The following is a 17,151-nucleotide window of genomic DNA, read 5'->3' as shown; positions in this document are numbered from 1 at the left end:
CTTCACAGCCTCCTGCAGCAAGGAGTTCCACAGGTTAACTATTTGCTTTGTGAAGAACAACTTTCTCTTACTAGTTTCAAGCCTGCTACCCATTCCTTTTCTTTGGTGTCCTCTAGTCCTTCTTTATGGGAACTCAGGAAGAACTTTTCTGAATGCACCCTCTCCACCCAACCCCTGCTTTTAGAGACCTCTATCCTGTCCCCGCTCCATCTCCTCTTTTCTAAGCTGAACAGTCCCAGTCTCTGTAGCCTCTCTTCATCTGGGACCTGTTCCCAACCCCTGATCATGTTAGTTGCCCTCCCCTCTCCCAGCCTTTCTCTTCCCCTCTCCCACCTCCTTTTCCCAGTCTCCCCCAGTTTTGTTCAATAAAGACAGATTCCATTTTTGAACACAATTGTCCTTTATTTTGTACATCAAGAAGAGGGGCTAGGAAAGGGTAAGTGGAAGGAGGTGAGGGAGGAATGGGGTACGAGCCCCCGATGGGGAGGACTGGGCTGGCTCTGTGGGCTTCTGGGGGTGGAAGCTCTCCTGCAGCCCCCCGATTGCCCCCTCTCCCCAGATCGCAGCCTGCGGCAAGTGCAGCCGGGCTGATGGTAGAGTGGTGTGATGTGCCCAGTGTGGGTACTCCGGGCACTCCAAGCCAGGACTGGTTTGCAAGCGGGGCACCCCGAGAACTGTCTGTCCGGGGTGGGGGTCGGGACCCTTTAAGCGCAGCCCTCGGCTAGACTGAGACAGCATCTCCACGCTCTAAGTCCTCCTCTTATGCCCTGCCGGCACTGCTTCCGGCCATCCTTAAGCCCAGTTCAGGGTCCACTCAATGTGGACTTGCTAGTTCGAATTAGCAAAATGCTAATTCGAACTAGTTTTTAGTTCTAGACGCGTTAGTTCGAATTAGCTTAGTTCGAATTAACTAATTCGAACTAAGTTAGTTCGAATTAGCGCCGTAGTGTAGACGTACCCTATAGAGTTTAAAGAGAAGCTGGATAAATTTTTGGAGGTTAGGTCCATAAAAGACTATTAGCCAGGGGATAGAAATGGTGTCTCTGGCCTCTGTTTGTCAGAGGCTGCAGATGGATGGCACGAGACAAATCGCTTGATCATTGTCTTTGGTCCACCCCCTCTGGGACACCTGGTGCTGGCCACTGTCAGCAGACAGGCTACTGGGCTAGATGGACCTTTGGTCTGACCTAATACGGTCATTCTTATGTTCTGTTCCGGGGATTTCTCCCTCACCGAGCTGGAATAGTCACCCTAGTAGATGTCCAGGGCCCGCTGAATGAGGAAGGCCTATGGGGAACATGGCGGTGCACACAAAGGGTCTGGTCGTGGAACATGAAGGACAGAGGCTCCTGCTTTGAACTAGAACTGGGCTGGAAAACAGAGAGATTTTCCCCCCCTCTCCATTTAGTTTTCCCCTCTCTTTGGCTACGTCTAGATTGCATCCCTTTTTTTTCATAAAAGGGATGCAAATTAGACGTATCTCAATTGCAAATGAAGCGGGGATTTAAATCTCCCCTGCTTCATTAGCATAAAAATGGCTGCCGCTTTTTTCTGGCTCGGAGCTTTGCCGGAAAAAAGTGCCAGTCTAGACGCAGATCTTTCAGAAAATAAAGCCTTTTCCGAAAGATCCCTTATCCCTCTTAAAATACGGGATAAGGGATCTTTCGGAAAAGGCTTTATTTTCCGAAAGATCCGCGTCTAGACTGGCGCTTTTTTCCAGCAAAGCTCCGAGCCGGAAAAAACGGCAGCCATTTTTATGCTAATGAAGTGGAGGCGATTTAAATCACCGCTTCATTAGCAATTGTGATACATCTAATTTGCATCCCTTTTCTCACCCAAACTAAAATGTTTCCCTTCCATCCATTGGAAGGTTGAGTTTTCATAGAAAATGGATCATTTCCCCCTGAGAGCTCAGCTGTTGGACCCCAAAGACAAACTGGAGGCTTTTCAGCTGCTTCTCCCTTGTAACATAACTGAAGTTGGCACTGGGAATCCAGGGCTGCGCTCTGGCTAGAGAAATGTCGAAACTTCCTGCCCAGTCTCTGTCTTGGATATGGTGTCCATCAATGACTATTACCAGCCTTCCCTTCTCTGTGCTGTTTCCTCCGCCCCGTACAACGCCCCTGCAGCAGATCCTGTGGCAGTGGCTGATGGGACAGGCCCTAGTAGCACATCTCTGATGAACCCATGCTAGCAGGGAGCTGGAGAGGGTCAGATAGCCGCTTTGAAGGCCCAGAGATTGTGGGTGGCTGGATCGAGCTACCAGTGGATTATTGAGCTCTGTGCCTAACTGTGGGGATCCCTGGATTCTGGGTCCCCCTTTCACTCTTCAGGGAGAGGGGAAGGGAATTTCCTCTCCTAGAACAATGTGAGAAAAATGTCCATGCACGCAGCCGTGTGGAATCTCCCTTTCCTGGCCTGAACCCTGAGTTTGTGATTCAGGAAAGGAGGCTGCAGGGGAGAAATCGGGTGCTCTAGTCTTATTCTATTTTCTTTCATTTCATCAAGATTACAGTTGTGAGAGCATCCTTGTTACCACTCAATCACCCCTGAGGGAGCCATGTGCTTAATCAGACCCATAGGAGCAGTGCTGACCAGCCCAGCTTCCAGGAACAGAGCCTGCAGCAGGGCTGGTGCTGCAGGTCAGTTGTTCAGCATCCCCCCCCGCCATCCTCTGGGATTTGGCTTCCTGATGTTTTTCATTGGCTGTGATGGGGTTAAAGCTGGTGCACACGAAGCCAAGCAGCTGAGGTTCCCTGATGGCCAAGTGGCCCCAAGGGAAGGTACAAACATTCTGCATAAAGGCAGCTGCCTCCCTAGCTGAACACACACTGCCTGCTGCCCGTGCAACCTCTCTGATAATTCTTAGCCTTTTAGGGTGAGGACCTCTGGTGTCAGCAGCTCCCTTCTCGCAGGAACTGGGTACGTTGGCAGGTTTCACTGTCTGTAACATGCCAAGTGCAGGGCGAAGGCTGCAGGCTGTTTGCATTGGCAGCTGTTCTGTGCAGCGGCAGAGGACTCAGCTGGGCTGTCGGGGTGACTCAGTGACGGGGCTGGAGGGTAGGAAGCATTGGATAGCTTGGGAACCCTCCCCTCCATCTGTCCAAGCTCTGCTGTGGGTTAGTTAAGCTACACAGAGATTCAAAATGAGCTTGGAGTGTTAACCCCCCAGGTTACGTCTACACTGGCACAGTTTTCCGTTATAAGTATTTCCGGAAAAAGCGCGTCTACATTGGCAGGATGCTTTTCTGGAAAAGCACTTTTTCCGGAAAAGCATCCGTGGCCAATGTAGATGCGCTTTTCTGCAAAAAAGCCCCGATCGTCATTTTCGCGATCGGGGCTTTTTTGCGGAAAAGACTACAGTGCTGTCTACACTGGCCCTTTTCCGGAACAGTTTTTCCGGAAAAAGACTTTTGCCCGAACGGAAGCAGCATAGTTTTTCAGGAAAAACACTGACAATTTTACAGTAGATCGTCATTGCTTTTCTGGAAAAGCAAGTGGCCAGTGTAGACAGCTGGCAAGTTATTCCGGAAAAGTGGCTGCTTTTCCGGAATAAGTGGCCCAGTGTAGACACAGCCCCAATGCCCCAAGTCAGGATTTCTAGTGGGTCCCATGGAAATATAGTCCACAAATGTATTTTCAAAGGTTTTATTCTCTTGTTTGATTGTGAAGACAGGGACTCAGATTTGTACTGCTCTGTGGTAACAGATCCACTAAGGCAGATTTCTGTTTCCTAACTCAGGACACCAGCATTTCTGCCTTGTAGATCCCCCTCAGAGGTACCCTAGCTGTATCTCTGCCCCTCCCTCATCTACAAGTGCCTGATGTCAGGCCTTGTATCCCTGGATCCTCCAACCGTCAGACCTGGCTCTGGGCTACAGCACGCTGCAGGTCGCCTCTGCTTTTCCAGTTTGTCCGGGTGGGATCAACACCTGTGATTCTACCTTCTGGGAGGCTGTGACTAGTGGTGACGAGTGACCAGCCAGCCCTCTTGAACCAATATGCTGTTTCACAGGAAAATCATGAATAATGCGTAACATGGGAGACTAAGAGAGTTTTTTTAGCAAGAGTCTGTACTTATATTTGAGCCCCACTCTTCTCACTCTGACAGGGCCCCAGGCAGGCCGACGGCCTTCAGACTTCCCCAGCTGTGTCTGTGCCTGTCGGTCTGAAGAGCTTCTCAGCAACAGCTGTCCCCCCTCTGGGCAGACTCCCAACACTGACAGAACAAGCTGGGTAACGTGGCTGGAGACTGCAAACAGGCTCTTCCCAGCTTGTAGCTCCGGTCTGGTCTCTTGCCTCCCTGAGGTACTCACAGAGCAACAGCTTTTCTTGAGCTGTTGTTCCCCTTCCTGCTTGTTTTCCAGCAGCCTGCTCTTCAACTAAGAAGAACCAGACTGGTTTAACCCAGTAAAGCCACATCACATCAACACCCCAATAATTAACCTAGCAAACATCCCTGGAACCGGGTTTAACAGACACATTCAGTATGACAGCTCATCTCCATTTCTATCCCAATGCGGTTCCCGGGTGTTATGAATGTTATGTGTAAGGGAGAGCTGCAGTCAAAGAGAGAGAGAGTTGGGGGAGGGGACAGGAGTGGAGGAGAGAAAGAGAGAGAGAGAGAGGGAGTGCAATGTATTGCTGTCTTGTGGAAATGAAGTTCCATTTCCATGAATTCTCAGGCATTTGACTTTGAAACCAACTTCCTGCAAACCCTCGTCATGCCTGAAGAACAGGTGCTGGGGTGACTGTGGAGTAGCAAGTAAGAGCTCAGGGGATAAATATGTTTAAACTGCTCCCAATGCCTGTTACCACTCTGAATACAGGCGACAGGCAGACAGAACAGAACCTGAGGGAAAATAATCAGGATCAAAGGAGACACTAGACTTTAGTTTGATGACAAATGGGTTTTCAATGCATGAGGAAATTCTGAGGACAGATGCTACATTTTAGGTCCATCCCTAACCAGAGAAATCATCTCTGAAAGAAGATCAGACTGAGAAGACTGGGTTGACACGTGTGTACTAAAGTACAGCTGTGTAAATGCTATGTCAAATCTTTTCATTGTATTACAAACCAAACTTGCAAGCCATGAGTGTCTATGGAAGGGCAGCAACTGTGTTATTGGAATCTCTACAAGAAGGAGCAGGGGTAACTGTATTATAAAATATTTGTTTTATACAATAATAGATTTATCCCAGTGTTGCTCGGGTCCGCAACTCAAATATGTTTTGTTTTTCTTCATTTAAATCATTGTTCTGGGGTGGGGCTGGAGATGAAGGGTCCAGGATGCAGGTTGTCTCAAGGAATGAAAACACTCCCAGCTTTGTCTCACTGCAGCAGCTTGGGGCCAGGTGAGAAGCCCTTCTCCGTGGCCACTGCAGCTGTAGGGAACACAGCCAGGGGAGGGGTGCATGTCCCCCAGCTGGGGGGATAGACAGTGGCGGCCTGTCCATAGGCGCGAACTAGGCGGTTGCTTAGGGCACCAAATTCAACGGCCATTGAAGGGTTTGGAGGTGGGGGTGCCAATCGCGCATTTCGCCTACAGCGCCAGTTGCTGGCAGCTCATCTAGAGCTGATCCTGGGAATAGACAGACAAGCTGACACACAGACAGACAAGCTCTCTGAAATATATATAGTAGATAGCTGTCCCTTTCTCCATCCCTGCCCCCTGCTGGCCCAATGGGCTTATCACTGTCCTGGTCCCCATCTCTGCTCCCCCCCCCCCGTGGTCATTCTAGAGTATAATGACCAGAATCCCTACCAGATCCCTCCCTTTCTATTTTATGAGAAACAATCGAATTCCAGGCACATCCCATTGTCCTGGCACAACCAAATGCTTCCCTTGCTTTAAGTTATGATAAGAGGAAGTTGTATACCAAATGCAGTGGAACTAGCTCTGATTTCTTAGGAGGAGTTCTTGAACAAATGGGTTCACGGGTGCACGGCCAGGCGGACAGACAGGCACACATTTCTAAAATATATAGCAAGATTTCAGAAGTACTCCAAATACTGTTTGCAATGGGGTTGTGCTATTAACTTTTCATGCAAGGAACAGTTGTCTGAGACTGTCTCCTCTTAACTGACTGGAAGCTGTTTCTAACACTTGCTTTCAGGGTCATGAATGCGCTGCTTCTGCAACACCTGTGCAAGACTTCCCAAAATGTCCCGGCAGAGCAGAACTTCAGAGGATTCAGGTCTCGTAAGCATGAAGAGAATCCTGTAGAGTGAGCCACCTCTCTGGATTCAGACAGCACTAGCAAGGCCAAGCATTCCATTTCTCTGGCCGGAAATCTTGAAGGTGTGTGTATTACCCGGAGTATTTCGTAGTTTAAAGTTAATAGACTCCAGTTCTGATGGAATTTACACGTGTCAATTGGGAGTGATGCCATAGAAATCAATGTAATCGAATTATGAACCTTTCCCTAAGAATTTATCCCATCAACTGAAAAGAGACAGTATAATATGAAGTGGCCAGAAGAAAAGTATATATATAGGGCTCGACAAATACGCTTATCTCCTCGCCCATGGTGAGTAGATTTCAGCCGATCGCCTCGTTCACTGGCAGTCCACGCATGCGCAGTGTGGGTCTCGCGCATGTGTGGTGCGGGGCTGACGAGTGGTTTTTGCTGCGATCGTCGAGCCCTATATATATACGTATATATATAAAACGAGGCAGTGAAATACATTTATAAATAGCTCCCAAGCACAACAGGTAAATCTAATGACAGTTTTCATGACACATTTCTCATATGCTTACACATATGTCCTGACATAATGGGCTACACAGAGGTGGAGAGTGGGAAAAGGTGTTTGTGAGAATGTCACAGTTTTACATTGCTAAATTAGACTGAGGAACTCCCAGCCACAAGATGTCAATGGGGCCAAGTATGATGGGCTGTCATATGACATGCTGAAGATACCACTGAGCCACTGTGTCTATTAGCCTGGGCACCGTTAGCCCTCTCTTGCTGAGTCAGACTTAAGGGCCACACCCAACTGCAGAACCATACACACACTGGGACCAGCTCTGTAAGGGCTCGGCTGCAGGGACTTGCCACAGCTCTCAGATGTCCACTTCCCTTGGAGTACAAATCCAAGATTATATAAAATTCCCCACCTCTCTCCATGTGGAGGAAGTGATGCACAGCTTCCTCCAGTTAGAAATGACAGAAATTGGGTTATATTATAAATAAGGAATAAGTTTATTAACTGCCACAAGGTGTATTTAAGTGGTTACAGAGGTAGAAAAGGGAAGAAAGAAAATTGTTAAGAAAACAAAATAAAGCAGATGCTTTTGCGGAAAAACTTGCCAGCTGTCTACACTGGCCACTTGAATTTCCGCAGGAGCACTAACTTTGTAATGTACAAAATCAGTGCTTCTTGCGGAAATACTATGCTGCTCCCGTTGGGGCAAAAGTCCCTTGCGCAAAAGCTTTTGCGCAAAAGGGCCAGTGTAGACAGCTCAGATTTGTTTTGCGCAAAAAAGCCCCGATCGCCATTTTCGCGATCGGGGCTTTTTTGCGTAAAAGTGCGTCTAGATTGGCACGGACGCTTTTCCGCAAAAAGTGCTTTGCGGAAAAGCGTCTGTGCCAATCTAGACGCTCTTTTCCGCAAATGCTTTTAACGGAAAACTTTTCTGTTAAAAGCATTTGCAGAAAATCATGCCAATCTAGACGTAGCCCAGGAGTTTAGCAGGCTTCAAAAAGGGCTGGATGTTTATATGGTAACAGAAAATCCAGTTATTGAACCAGTCTGACAATACCTATCTTCCTATGGGTGATGCAAATCCAAGATCGTATTCATCTTGATCTTTCTTGAACTCCTGGGATTCGCTCGACTTGCACTCAGAGCAGAGAGTGTATCTCTAAATGCCATCTAGTTGCTCTTTTTCCTTTCAGGAGGGAACTAAACCCACCAGGCCTACCCAGCATACTATGTCAGCTATTAACGATACCAGATTCCAGTCTGCAGTGTTCCTTCTCACCGGGATACCTGGGAAGGAAGACGTCCATCTCTGGATCTCTATCCCCTTTTGCATAATGTATGCTATTGCAATAGTAGGAAATTCATTCATTCTGTTCATTATAAAAGCAGATCCAAGCCTCCACGAGCCCATGTACATTTTCCTTTTCGTGTTGGCCCTCACCGACCTTTCCTTATCGATATCCACCATGCCCACGACGTTGGGCATATTCTTGTTGAACTTTAGGGAGATTAGCTTTGATGCCTGTTTTGCCCAGGTGTTCTTCATCCACACACTGGAATGCATTGAATCCTCTGTGCTTTTGCTGATGGCCTTTGACCGCCTCATCGCAATCCGTGATCCACTGAGATACGCTTCCATCTTAACCCTGCCAAAAATAGTCAAGATGGGGCTGGTGTGTGTGCTTAGAGGGGCGGCTGTCATACTCCCACTCCCCATTCTCTTGAAAATGTTCCGATACTGTCGAGACAACGTCCTCTCCCATTCCTACTGCCTGCACCAGGAGGTCATGACGATGGCTTGTTCGGATTTTAGAGTTAATAGTGTCTATGGCTTATCGGTTGCACTCTTAACTGTGGGGTTGGACTCGCTGCTTATCTTTCTCTCTTATGTGATGATCCTCAAAACGGTGCTGAGCGTCACCTCTCGCACGGAGAGCCTCCGGGCCCTGAACACCTGCGTCTCCCACCTCTGCGCCGTCCTGCTCTTCTACACGCCCATAATGGGCCTGTCTTTGATACACAGATTCGGGGAGGGCTCTTCTCCTTTGCTTCAGATTCTCCTGGGCTACGTCTACCTGCTGGTCCCACCCCTGCTGAACCCAATCGTGTACAGCGTGAAAAGCAAACACCTGCGTGAGAGGATCATCCGGGTGTTTGCCAAGTGAAGGATCCGTTCACCCCCCCGGTTCCAATGGTGGTGAGATGGAAGACAGAAAGACAACCACGTACTCCTGCTCCATCTTGGATCCTTACATCAAAGAGGACATGAGCTGCTGATCTCCACTCTGGAGAGGGAGGTTCCAATGGGGTCAAAAGCCTGCAGTGATGGGAGAGGGAGGGCAAAGCAATGAGGGAAGGAGACAGCAGCATTTAAAAATAAATCTGACTGAGGACAACCAATGGATCTAGAGGAATATTGGCTCACAAAAAGATGTATCTGTGGCTGCTCCCACCCCAGAATTCGTGTCAATACAAACAATAAAGAGAAGGGGTGTGGCTGTTGTTTCCCATGACACCTGGCCTGTCTCTGCTTAAACAAGTACGGGGAAAGAAAAAGCAGCAGGGCTGTTCTGTTGTCACTATCCTGGTCCTTCCTGAGCCCTCTCGGTGCTGCGTGATCCATGGGGCTGCACCAGCTGTGGGCTGCGACTACTCAAGGGCACAGCTGCCTGCCCTTGCCCTATGCTGGTGAGTGACTGACTCATGACAGGGATGTGATTAACACCGGAGCCCCAAAGGAAGCCCTTTAGACAGCCCCTCTCCTGATGATGGCTTGGCAAACAGCACACCAGGCACTCCCCACTGAAGCAGGGCAGAGCTGTGTGTGAGGGAGGGCCTGAAGCACAGGAGTCCTACAGGGAGCTCAGGTCCAGATTCCCTCATCTTCCTCCCCTCTGTGCTGCCCCAGCTGCTTTGAGAGGGTTAGAACTGGACCTCATTTCTCTGACAGAACCACGGGCCACTCCTATCCCAGCCCAGCTCACTCAGCTGGGTGACCAACTTTTCAAAAGGTAAAAGGACAGAGACCCTTCCCTTCTGTTACCCGTCCCCATTCTTCTCTCTTGGGCTCCCGCCCTCTGCTCCTCCCCTTTATCTGAACTCCCCTCCTCTGCTTCATCTCTTCCCACAAAGTTCCACCTCCTGCTTCTCCTCATTACCCAAGGCCCCAACCACTCCCCAGGGCAGATGTGGGAGTAGGACTGTGGAAAGAGGTGCCCAGGAAGCCAGAGCCACTGTGAGGAGCCCCAGAGCCTCCATCTGTTCTGGCCAATGGGCTTCGTGTTTGACTAGAAGAACCAAACCTGTCTCCCTGCCCCCAGGGTGCAACCCATTGGTACGGTGGAGCATTTGAAACTCGCCACAGCAGCCTGGACTCCCTGGGTAGAGCTCGCCACCGTCCATTTCTGGCCTGGTGGAGAAGCACAGCCTCGGGGGAAGTGGAGGAGCCAAGGGGCTGGACTAGTGGGAAGGGATGGATCGGAGGTGGGGCTTCCAGGGACAAGGTGGAACCTAGGATTTGTCAACCCTCAACCAATGCTGATTCCAGCAGGGAAGTCAGTGGGGGGCTCTTGTGTGAAGGAGGAGGATGGGGCTGGAGGGTTGGTGCTTTGGAGGAGACTGCATTCATGTGGGGCCCCAAAGATGGCTCTTGTTTAATGTATCCCAGGCTAGAGAGGACCTTAGACAGGGTGCCTGCAGGGCTATGTCAGGCCCCAATGTGAGTCTTCGGGTTGCTCCCTGTTGGCAGGGACTGGACCACAGTGATCTGTGCTATTGAAAGCCAGTACAAATGGGCGGAGCTTAGCCCAGCTCCCAGGCTGCTCTAGGGCAGGAGGGATCAGGGAATCAAACCCCGTAAGTGGCTCCTTTCCATCCTTCTCCCTAAGCACAGAGGGGAACTCTACTGGCATAGCAAAGAATCCAGCCAGGCTGGTCACAGCTCAGAGAGCTGGACGGCTGGTCCCATGGTCTGGGTACTGCCCTGTTACTCAAGACAGCTGGGTTTGATTCTACTGCCCTGTATGACTATGGGCAAGCCACTGGCTGTCTGTGAGTCTCTGCACAGGTGTGTAAGAGCCCTGTCCTGCCTCACAGTGGTGGCAGGAGGATAAATACACTCAAGGTGCTTGGATACTCTATGCTTAGGGCTATGTTGGGGTCCCACAGAGCAAAACCTCTGACATTTCCTATAAAAGGCCTTTTACCACAGCCTCCTATGGCAGCTGGCTTCTGGGAAGCCCCGTGACTCCCACCCCGTGGTGTGTGGGGGGGGGGGCTCGGGGATGACAGTGAGGGGTGGGCCGTGGATTTCTGAGGGGAGCACTGGAGAGTCACAGGAATGACAAGAGCTTCAGTACAGTCACTGGATGTATGTGTGCAAAGTGTGGCTGGGAGAAAGCAGCCCAAGGGCAAAGGTCACCTTGGTCTGTAACACGAATTCGACTTAGCACTCCGGTGACTGGGCCCAGGCAAGCTTCACAGAAGTCGACCAAAAAGCAGAGAAGCATCTGAGGACCAAATCTGTCTGGAGGAATCAGGTTGGCTAGTTATTCACTGCTGAGGGTAAAAGGTGGGCAGTTTTTTCCACCCAACGCCTTCTTACACTCCCCCAAATACATTCCACACCCCTGCTAGGGGGGCAGCCCCCAGTTTGAGAAACTCCAGACAAAATCTTCTAATGGCTCCTTCTGGCCTTAAATTCTATGACTCTATGACTGATTGTCTTGAGCAGATCATTGTCTCGGATGCAGCTTTAACAAGTTGCTCCTCTGAATGCTGATAGGCATGTGAACATGCTAGGTAGTGGCCAGGTAGAATTGTGAATTACACCTGTGTATATGGTGCATTTACTCTCTAAGGGTATGTCTACACTACAGTGCTAATTCGAACTAACTTAGTTCGAATTAGTTAATTCGAACTAAGCTAATTCGAACTAATGCATCTAGATCTAAAAACTAGTTTGAATTAGCGTTTTGCTAATTCGAACTAGCGCGTCCACATTAAGTGGACCCTGAACCGGGGTTTAGGATGGCCGGAAGCAGTGCCGGCAGGGCATCAGAGGAAGACATAGAGCATGGAGATGCTGTCTCAGGCTAGCCGAGGGCTGTGCTTAAAGGGTCCCGACCCCCACCCCGGACAGACAGTTCTCAGGGGTGCCCCGCTTGCAAAGCAGTCCTGGCTTGGATTGCCCGGAGTACCCACACTGGGCACATCACAACACTCGGCCATCAGCCCGGCTGCACTTGCCGCAGGCTGCCATCTGGGGAGAGGGGACAATTGGGGGGCTGCAGGAGAGCTTCCACCCCCAGAAGCCCGCAGAGCCAGCCCAGTCCTCCCCATCGGGGGCGCATACCCCATTCCTCCCTCACCTCCTTCCACTTACCCTTCCCTAGCCCCTCTTCTTGATGTACAAAATAAAGGACAATTGTGTTCAGAAATGGAATCTGTCTTTATTGAACAAAACTGGGGGAGACTGGGAAAAGGAGGTGGGAGAAGGGAAGAGAGAGGCTGGGAGAGGGGAGGGCAACTACAATGATCAGGGGTTGGGAACAGGTCCCATATGAAGAGAGGCTAAAGAGACTGGGACTTTTCAGCTTAGAAAAGAGGAGACGGAAGGGGGACAGGATAGAGGTCTCTAAAAGCAGGAGTTGGGTGGAGAGGGTGCATACAGAAAAGTTCTTCATTAGTTCCCATAAAGAAGGACTAGAGGACACCAAAGGAAAGGAATGGGTAACAGGCTTCAAACTAGTAACAGAAAGTTCTTCTTCACAAAGTAAAGAGTCAACCTGTGGAACTCCTTGCTGCAGGAGGCTGTGAAGGCTACAACTAGAACAGAGTTTAAAGGGAAGTGAGATCAAGTCATGGAGGTTGGGTCCATGGAGTGCTATTAGCCAGGGGGTAGGAGTGGTGTCCCTGCCCAAGATTTGTGGAAGGCTGGAGAGGGATGGCACGATAGAAATGGCTTGGTCACTGTCTTCGGTCCATCCCCTCCAGGGTCCCTAGGGTTGGCCGCTGTCGGCAGACAGGCTACTGGGCTAAATGGACCTTTGGTCTGACCCAGGACGGCCATTGTAAGTTCAGGGCTCAGGGTCGGGGGTCTCAGTGGACCACCTTGATTTTCATGCACACCTGCTCCTGGGTGGCCAGGCTGGCAGCTCTCCTGCCCTAGCCGGCCACTTTCCTGTGCCTAGTGTGGAGGTCGTGGACGAGGCCCACGATGTCCGCACTAGCCCAGGCGGGTGCCCGCCTCTTGCGGTCCCGGGCAAGCTCTCGGGAGCCACCAGCCTGGTCCCGGGAAGAGGGGGAGGGCTGGGGGGCATCGGGTGGCTGGCTCGAGCCGTGCCAGGTGCAGGGTCTGCTGGATGGGTGCTGGCAGGCTTGCAACTGGCATGGGCACCGTAGTCAGCCCGTGCCCCTTTAAGGGGTCCGGGGCCGGGAGGGGGGCATAGAGTTTCCCTGGTGTTGGCCAGAGTGGCCACCAGGGAAAGCTGGGGAGGGCTAGCCTCCCACTAGTTCGAATTAAGGGGCTACACACCCCTTAATTCGAACTAGCTAGTTCGAACTAGGCTTAATCCTCGTGGAATGAGGATTACCTAGTTCGAACTAAGCGCTCCGTTAGTTCGAATTAAATTCGAACTAACGGAGCGCTAGTGTAGCGCCTATGAAAGTTAGTTCAAACTAACTTTGTAGTGTAGACATACCCTAAAGCAGGTCCTTTCATGTCTTGAGAGGAATCTCAATATGTCCTGCTCTTCGAGCTGGGAGCAACCCCCTATCTAGGCCAGGTGCTTATCATCACACAGATCCGACAGGACACCTGAATCGCTGCCCTTCAGGTGCTCACAGCTAGAGCTATACACTCATTCCCAGCTGCCCAACAACAAGTAGCTGTATTAGCAAAATACACCACAAAGTGTCAGAGAAAGTGGTTTTAAGATAACAGGCTGTGAAGCACACGGGATCTTTTCAGGTGGGAAAAGGCAATACGCGGCGTTTATTGAGAATACAATGGCAAACCAGTTACCATAGGCTTACATAGACACATAAGAACAACCATACTGGGTTAGACCATCTAGCTGTCTGCTGACCGTGGCCAATACCAGATGCCCCAGAGGGAGGAAACACAGGAGGGAATCATCCTCACATGATCCCTTTTCTGTCACCCATCCCAAGAACGACTGCTTTTCCAGACAATAACACCGAGTCATGCTTTCTCCTGAATCTACTGGAAGACAGAGCCATTGACCAGGACACACAGCAGGGTCACAGTTGGCAAATAACCCTACATGAGCTCCCAGTGTGATGCAAAATGGGCTAGAGTGACCCGTAGGGACATAGGACCTTCTGGGTCGACCAGACCACTTACCACAGCATAAACCTGTCAAACTCCTTCAAACCAGCTGGGTTGCTTGGCAGACTCTTGCTGGGCAACTGTTCCAGAACCTCCCTTCTCAGAGTCAGATAGCTCCTTCACCTTGCCAGCCTCAGCCTAATCCGGGCCTGTTTCCACTCTTTGTTCTGTGCTAGCACTGACATTTAACTTTGGAGACCTTGTCTCCCTCCCTGGTGTTTACAGCCTATAGAGCAATGCTATCCCCACTCAACCTGTGTTTTTGTTAGACTAAGCCAACCAAACTCCTTTAGTCTCCTCATAAGACACTACCTCTATTGTCCAGCCCATCTTAGCAGCCCTTCTCTGCACCTGTTTCAGACTAAATTCCTTCAGGAATAGCATGAACGGAATTTGAGAGAGGTTGCCAGGGGAGGTCATAATCATTTTAACATTCCTCTGTCTCGCCTGACGCATTCTAGGATCTCGTTTGCCTTATTCACAGCTGTGTCACATTGTGGCTCACAGTCATCCTGGAAGTGACAAATACACCCAGGTCTCTTTCTTTCTGTTTTTTCCAAGTTACCCTTGGTTGTATAAGCAGGGATGTAGTGAGTAGAAGCAGGGAGATTATGAGCTGACTTGATGATAGAGCAGAAGAACCATCATAGAGATCAAATACCGGGTAATAATGGGCTCTTTAATTAAACGTAAAAGCATGAGTGGTGTAGAGAGGGCCGATAAAGAAAAGTTATTTATTAGTTCCCTAAATAGAAGAACTAGAGGACACCAAATGAAATTAATGGGTAGCAGGTTTAAAACTAATAAAAGAAAGTTCTTCTTCACACAGCGTGTAGTCAACCTGTGGAACTCCTTGCCAGAGGAGGCTGTGAAGGCTAGGACTATAATAGAGTTTAAAGAGAAGCTAGATAATTTCATGGAGGTTAGGTCCATAAAAGGCTATTAGCCAGGGGATAAAATGGTGTCCTTGGCCTCTTTTTGTCAGAGGCTGGAGAAGGATGGCAGGAGACAAATCGCTTGATCATTGTCTTCGGTCCACCCTCTCTGGGGCACCTGGTGCTGGCCACTGTCGGCAGACAGGATACTGGGCTAGAAGGACCTTTGGTCTGACCCAGTACGGCCGTTCTTATGTTCTTATGTTCTAGTGAGAGATGGATCAGTGACAAGCCCGGCGTAATAGGGAAAAAAATCCACATTCCTTCTCTTTATTGACTGTATCAACAGGAATTCCAAAGTTGGATCACTCATTGATATCGCTCTTTCTATGCAAATCTCACCTATCCCATGGCTCTCCATATTCTTTCAGATGTAAGGATCTAAGATGGAATAGGCGGTGGTGACCTGTGACTTTTGCCTCCCGTGTCATGAGCACTGGAGACAGATGATGAGCGGCACCTTCACTTGATGAACACTTTGATGATCCTCGCGCACAGGTGTTTGCTTTTCACACTGTACACGATCGGGTTCATCAGGGGTGGGATCAGCAGCGAGACGTAGCCCAGGAGAACCTGAAGCAAGGGAGAAGAACTGTTCCCAAATCTGTTTATCACAGAGATGCTGATGGCAGGTGTGTAGAAGAGCAGGACAGCACACAGGTGGGAGACGCAGGTGTTCAGGGCCGTGAGGGTTTCCATGCGGGACGCGATGCTCAGCACTGTTTTGATGATCATCACATAGGACAGGAAGATGAGCAGAGCGTCCAACCCCATTGTTAAGATTTTAATGAACAAGCCATAGATGCTGTTGATTCTGACATCTGAACAAGCCAAATTCATGACGTCCTGGTGCAGGCAATAGGAACTGGAGAGGACATTGTTTCGACAGTATTGGAACCGTTTCAGAAGAAAAGGCAGTGGGAGTACTAGAGTCACTCCTCTTAGGACACTCACCAGCCCCATCTTGGCTACTCTCGGCAAGGTTAAGATGGAAGCGTATCTCAGAGGGTTACAGATGGCGATGAAGCGGTCAATGGCCATCAATAAGAGCACAGCAGATTCTGTGCCTTGAAGCACAGCAATGAAGTACAACTGGGCTAAACAGGCATTGAGGTTGATCTCCCTGGAGTTAAACAAGTACACGCCCAGTATTGTCGGCATGGTGGCTATCAAATAGCCAAGGTCTGTGAGGGCCAACATGGAAAGGAAAATGTACATGGGCTCATGGAGACTTGGGTCTGTTTTTATAATGAACAGAATGACTGAATTACCTAACGTTGAAATAACATACATGAAGCAGAAGGGAACAGAGATCCAGAGATAGACGTCTTCCTGCCCAGGTATCCCGCTAAGAAGGAACACGGCATAGTTCAATCTGGTGTCATTGGCAGCTGACATCCTGTACTAGTCAGGTTCAAAGAGTTTCGAATTTTTTTTCCTGAAAAGAACAAGAATAAAATGAATATTTAAAGAGACATCTTTGTGCTGTCAGTGCAAGACTAAAGATTCCCAGAAGCTCAAAATCAGCAAAAATATAGTCTTGGATTTACACCACCAATAGGGAGAGAGGCACTGCCAGACTGGATCAGACCTGCAGTCAGTCTAATCCAGTATCTGTTAGGGTATGTCTACATTACAAAGTGAATTCGAACTAACAGCCGTTAGTTCAAATTAACTTTCATAGCATCTATACATGCAAACAAATTGAACTAGCGGAGCGCTTAATTCGAACTAGGTAAACCTCGTTTTACAAGGACTAATGCCTAGTTCGAATTAAGTAGTTCAAATTAAGGGCTGTGTAGCCACTTAATTCGAACCAGTTGGAGGCTAGCCCTTCCCAGCTTGCCCTGGTGGCCACTCTGGGCACAACCAGGGAAACTCTTCTGCCCCCCTCCCGGCCCCGGAGCCCTTAAAGGGGCACAGTCTGGCTACAGTGCCTGTGCCAGTTGCAAGCCTGCCAGCACCCAACCAGCAGACCCTGCACCTGGCATGGGATGAGCTAGCCACCCGCTGCCATCCAGCCCTCCGCCTCTTCCCAGGACCAGGCTGGTGGCTCCCAGAAGCCTGCCTGGGGCCGCAAGAGGCGGGCGCCCACCTGGTCTAGTGCGGAGATCGTGGACCCCATTGAGATTTGAGGGGAGGCCTCCAACATCC

At 49.8% G+C, this 17,151-nt stretch overlaps 2 protein-coding genes across 2 annotated transcripts; one reads left to right on the top strand and one right to left on the bottom strand.

Annotated features, from left to right (window-relative positions):
- The first annotated feature begins 7,940 nt into the window (after positions 1-7,940).
- On the top strand, positions 7,941-8,876 carry LOC102447793 (olfactory receptor 51G2-like). The gene has a single exon (XM_006113152.2). The coding sequence runs from the start codon at positions 7,941-7,943 to the stop codon at positions 8,874-8,876; it is 936 nt and encodes a 311-aa protein (XP_006113214.2).
- Positions 8,877-15,459: 6,583 nt separating this feature from the next.
- On the bottom strand, positions 15,460-16,395 carry LOC102447296 (olfactory receptor 51G2-like). Its single transcript, XM_006113150.1, has one exon. The coding sequence runs from the start codon at positions 16,393-16,395 to the stop codon at positions 15,460-15,462; it is 936 nt and encodes a 311-aa protein (XP_006113212.1).
- Between the last annotated feature and the right edge of the window lie 756 nt (positions 16,396-17,151).

The sequence above is a fragment of the Pelodiscus sinensis genome, chromosome 1 (assembly GCF_049634645.1).
Source record: "Pelodiscus sinensis isolate JC-2024 chromosome 1, ASM4963464v1, whole genome shotgun sequence".
Lineage (NCBI taxonomy): Eukaryota > Metazoa > Chordata > Testudines > Trionychidae > Pelodiscus > Pelodiscus sinensis.
Note: the sequence above shows the minus strand (reverse complement) of the source record. Positions and strands in the feature narration are given on the sequence as shown.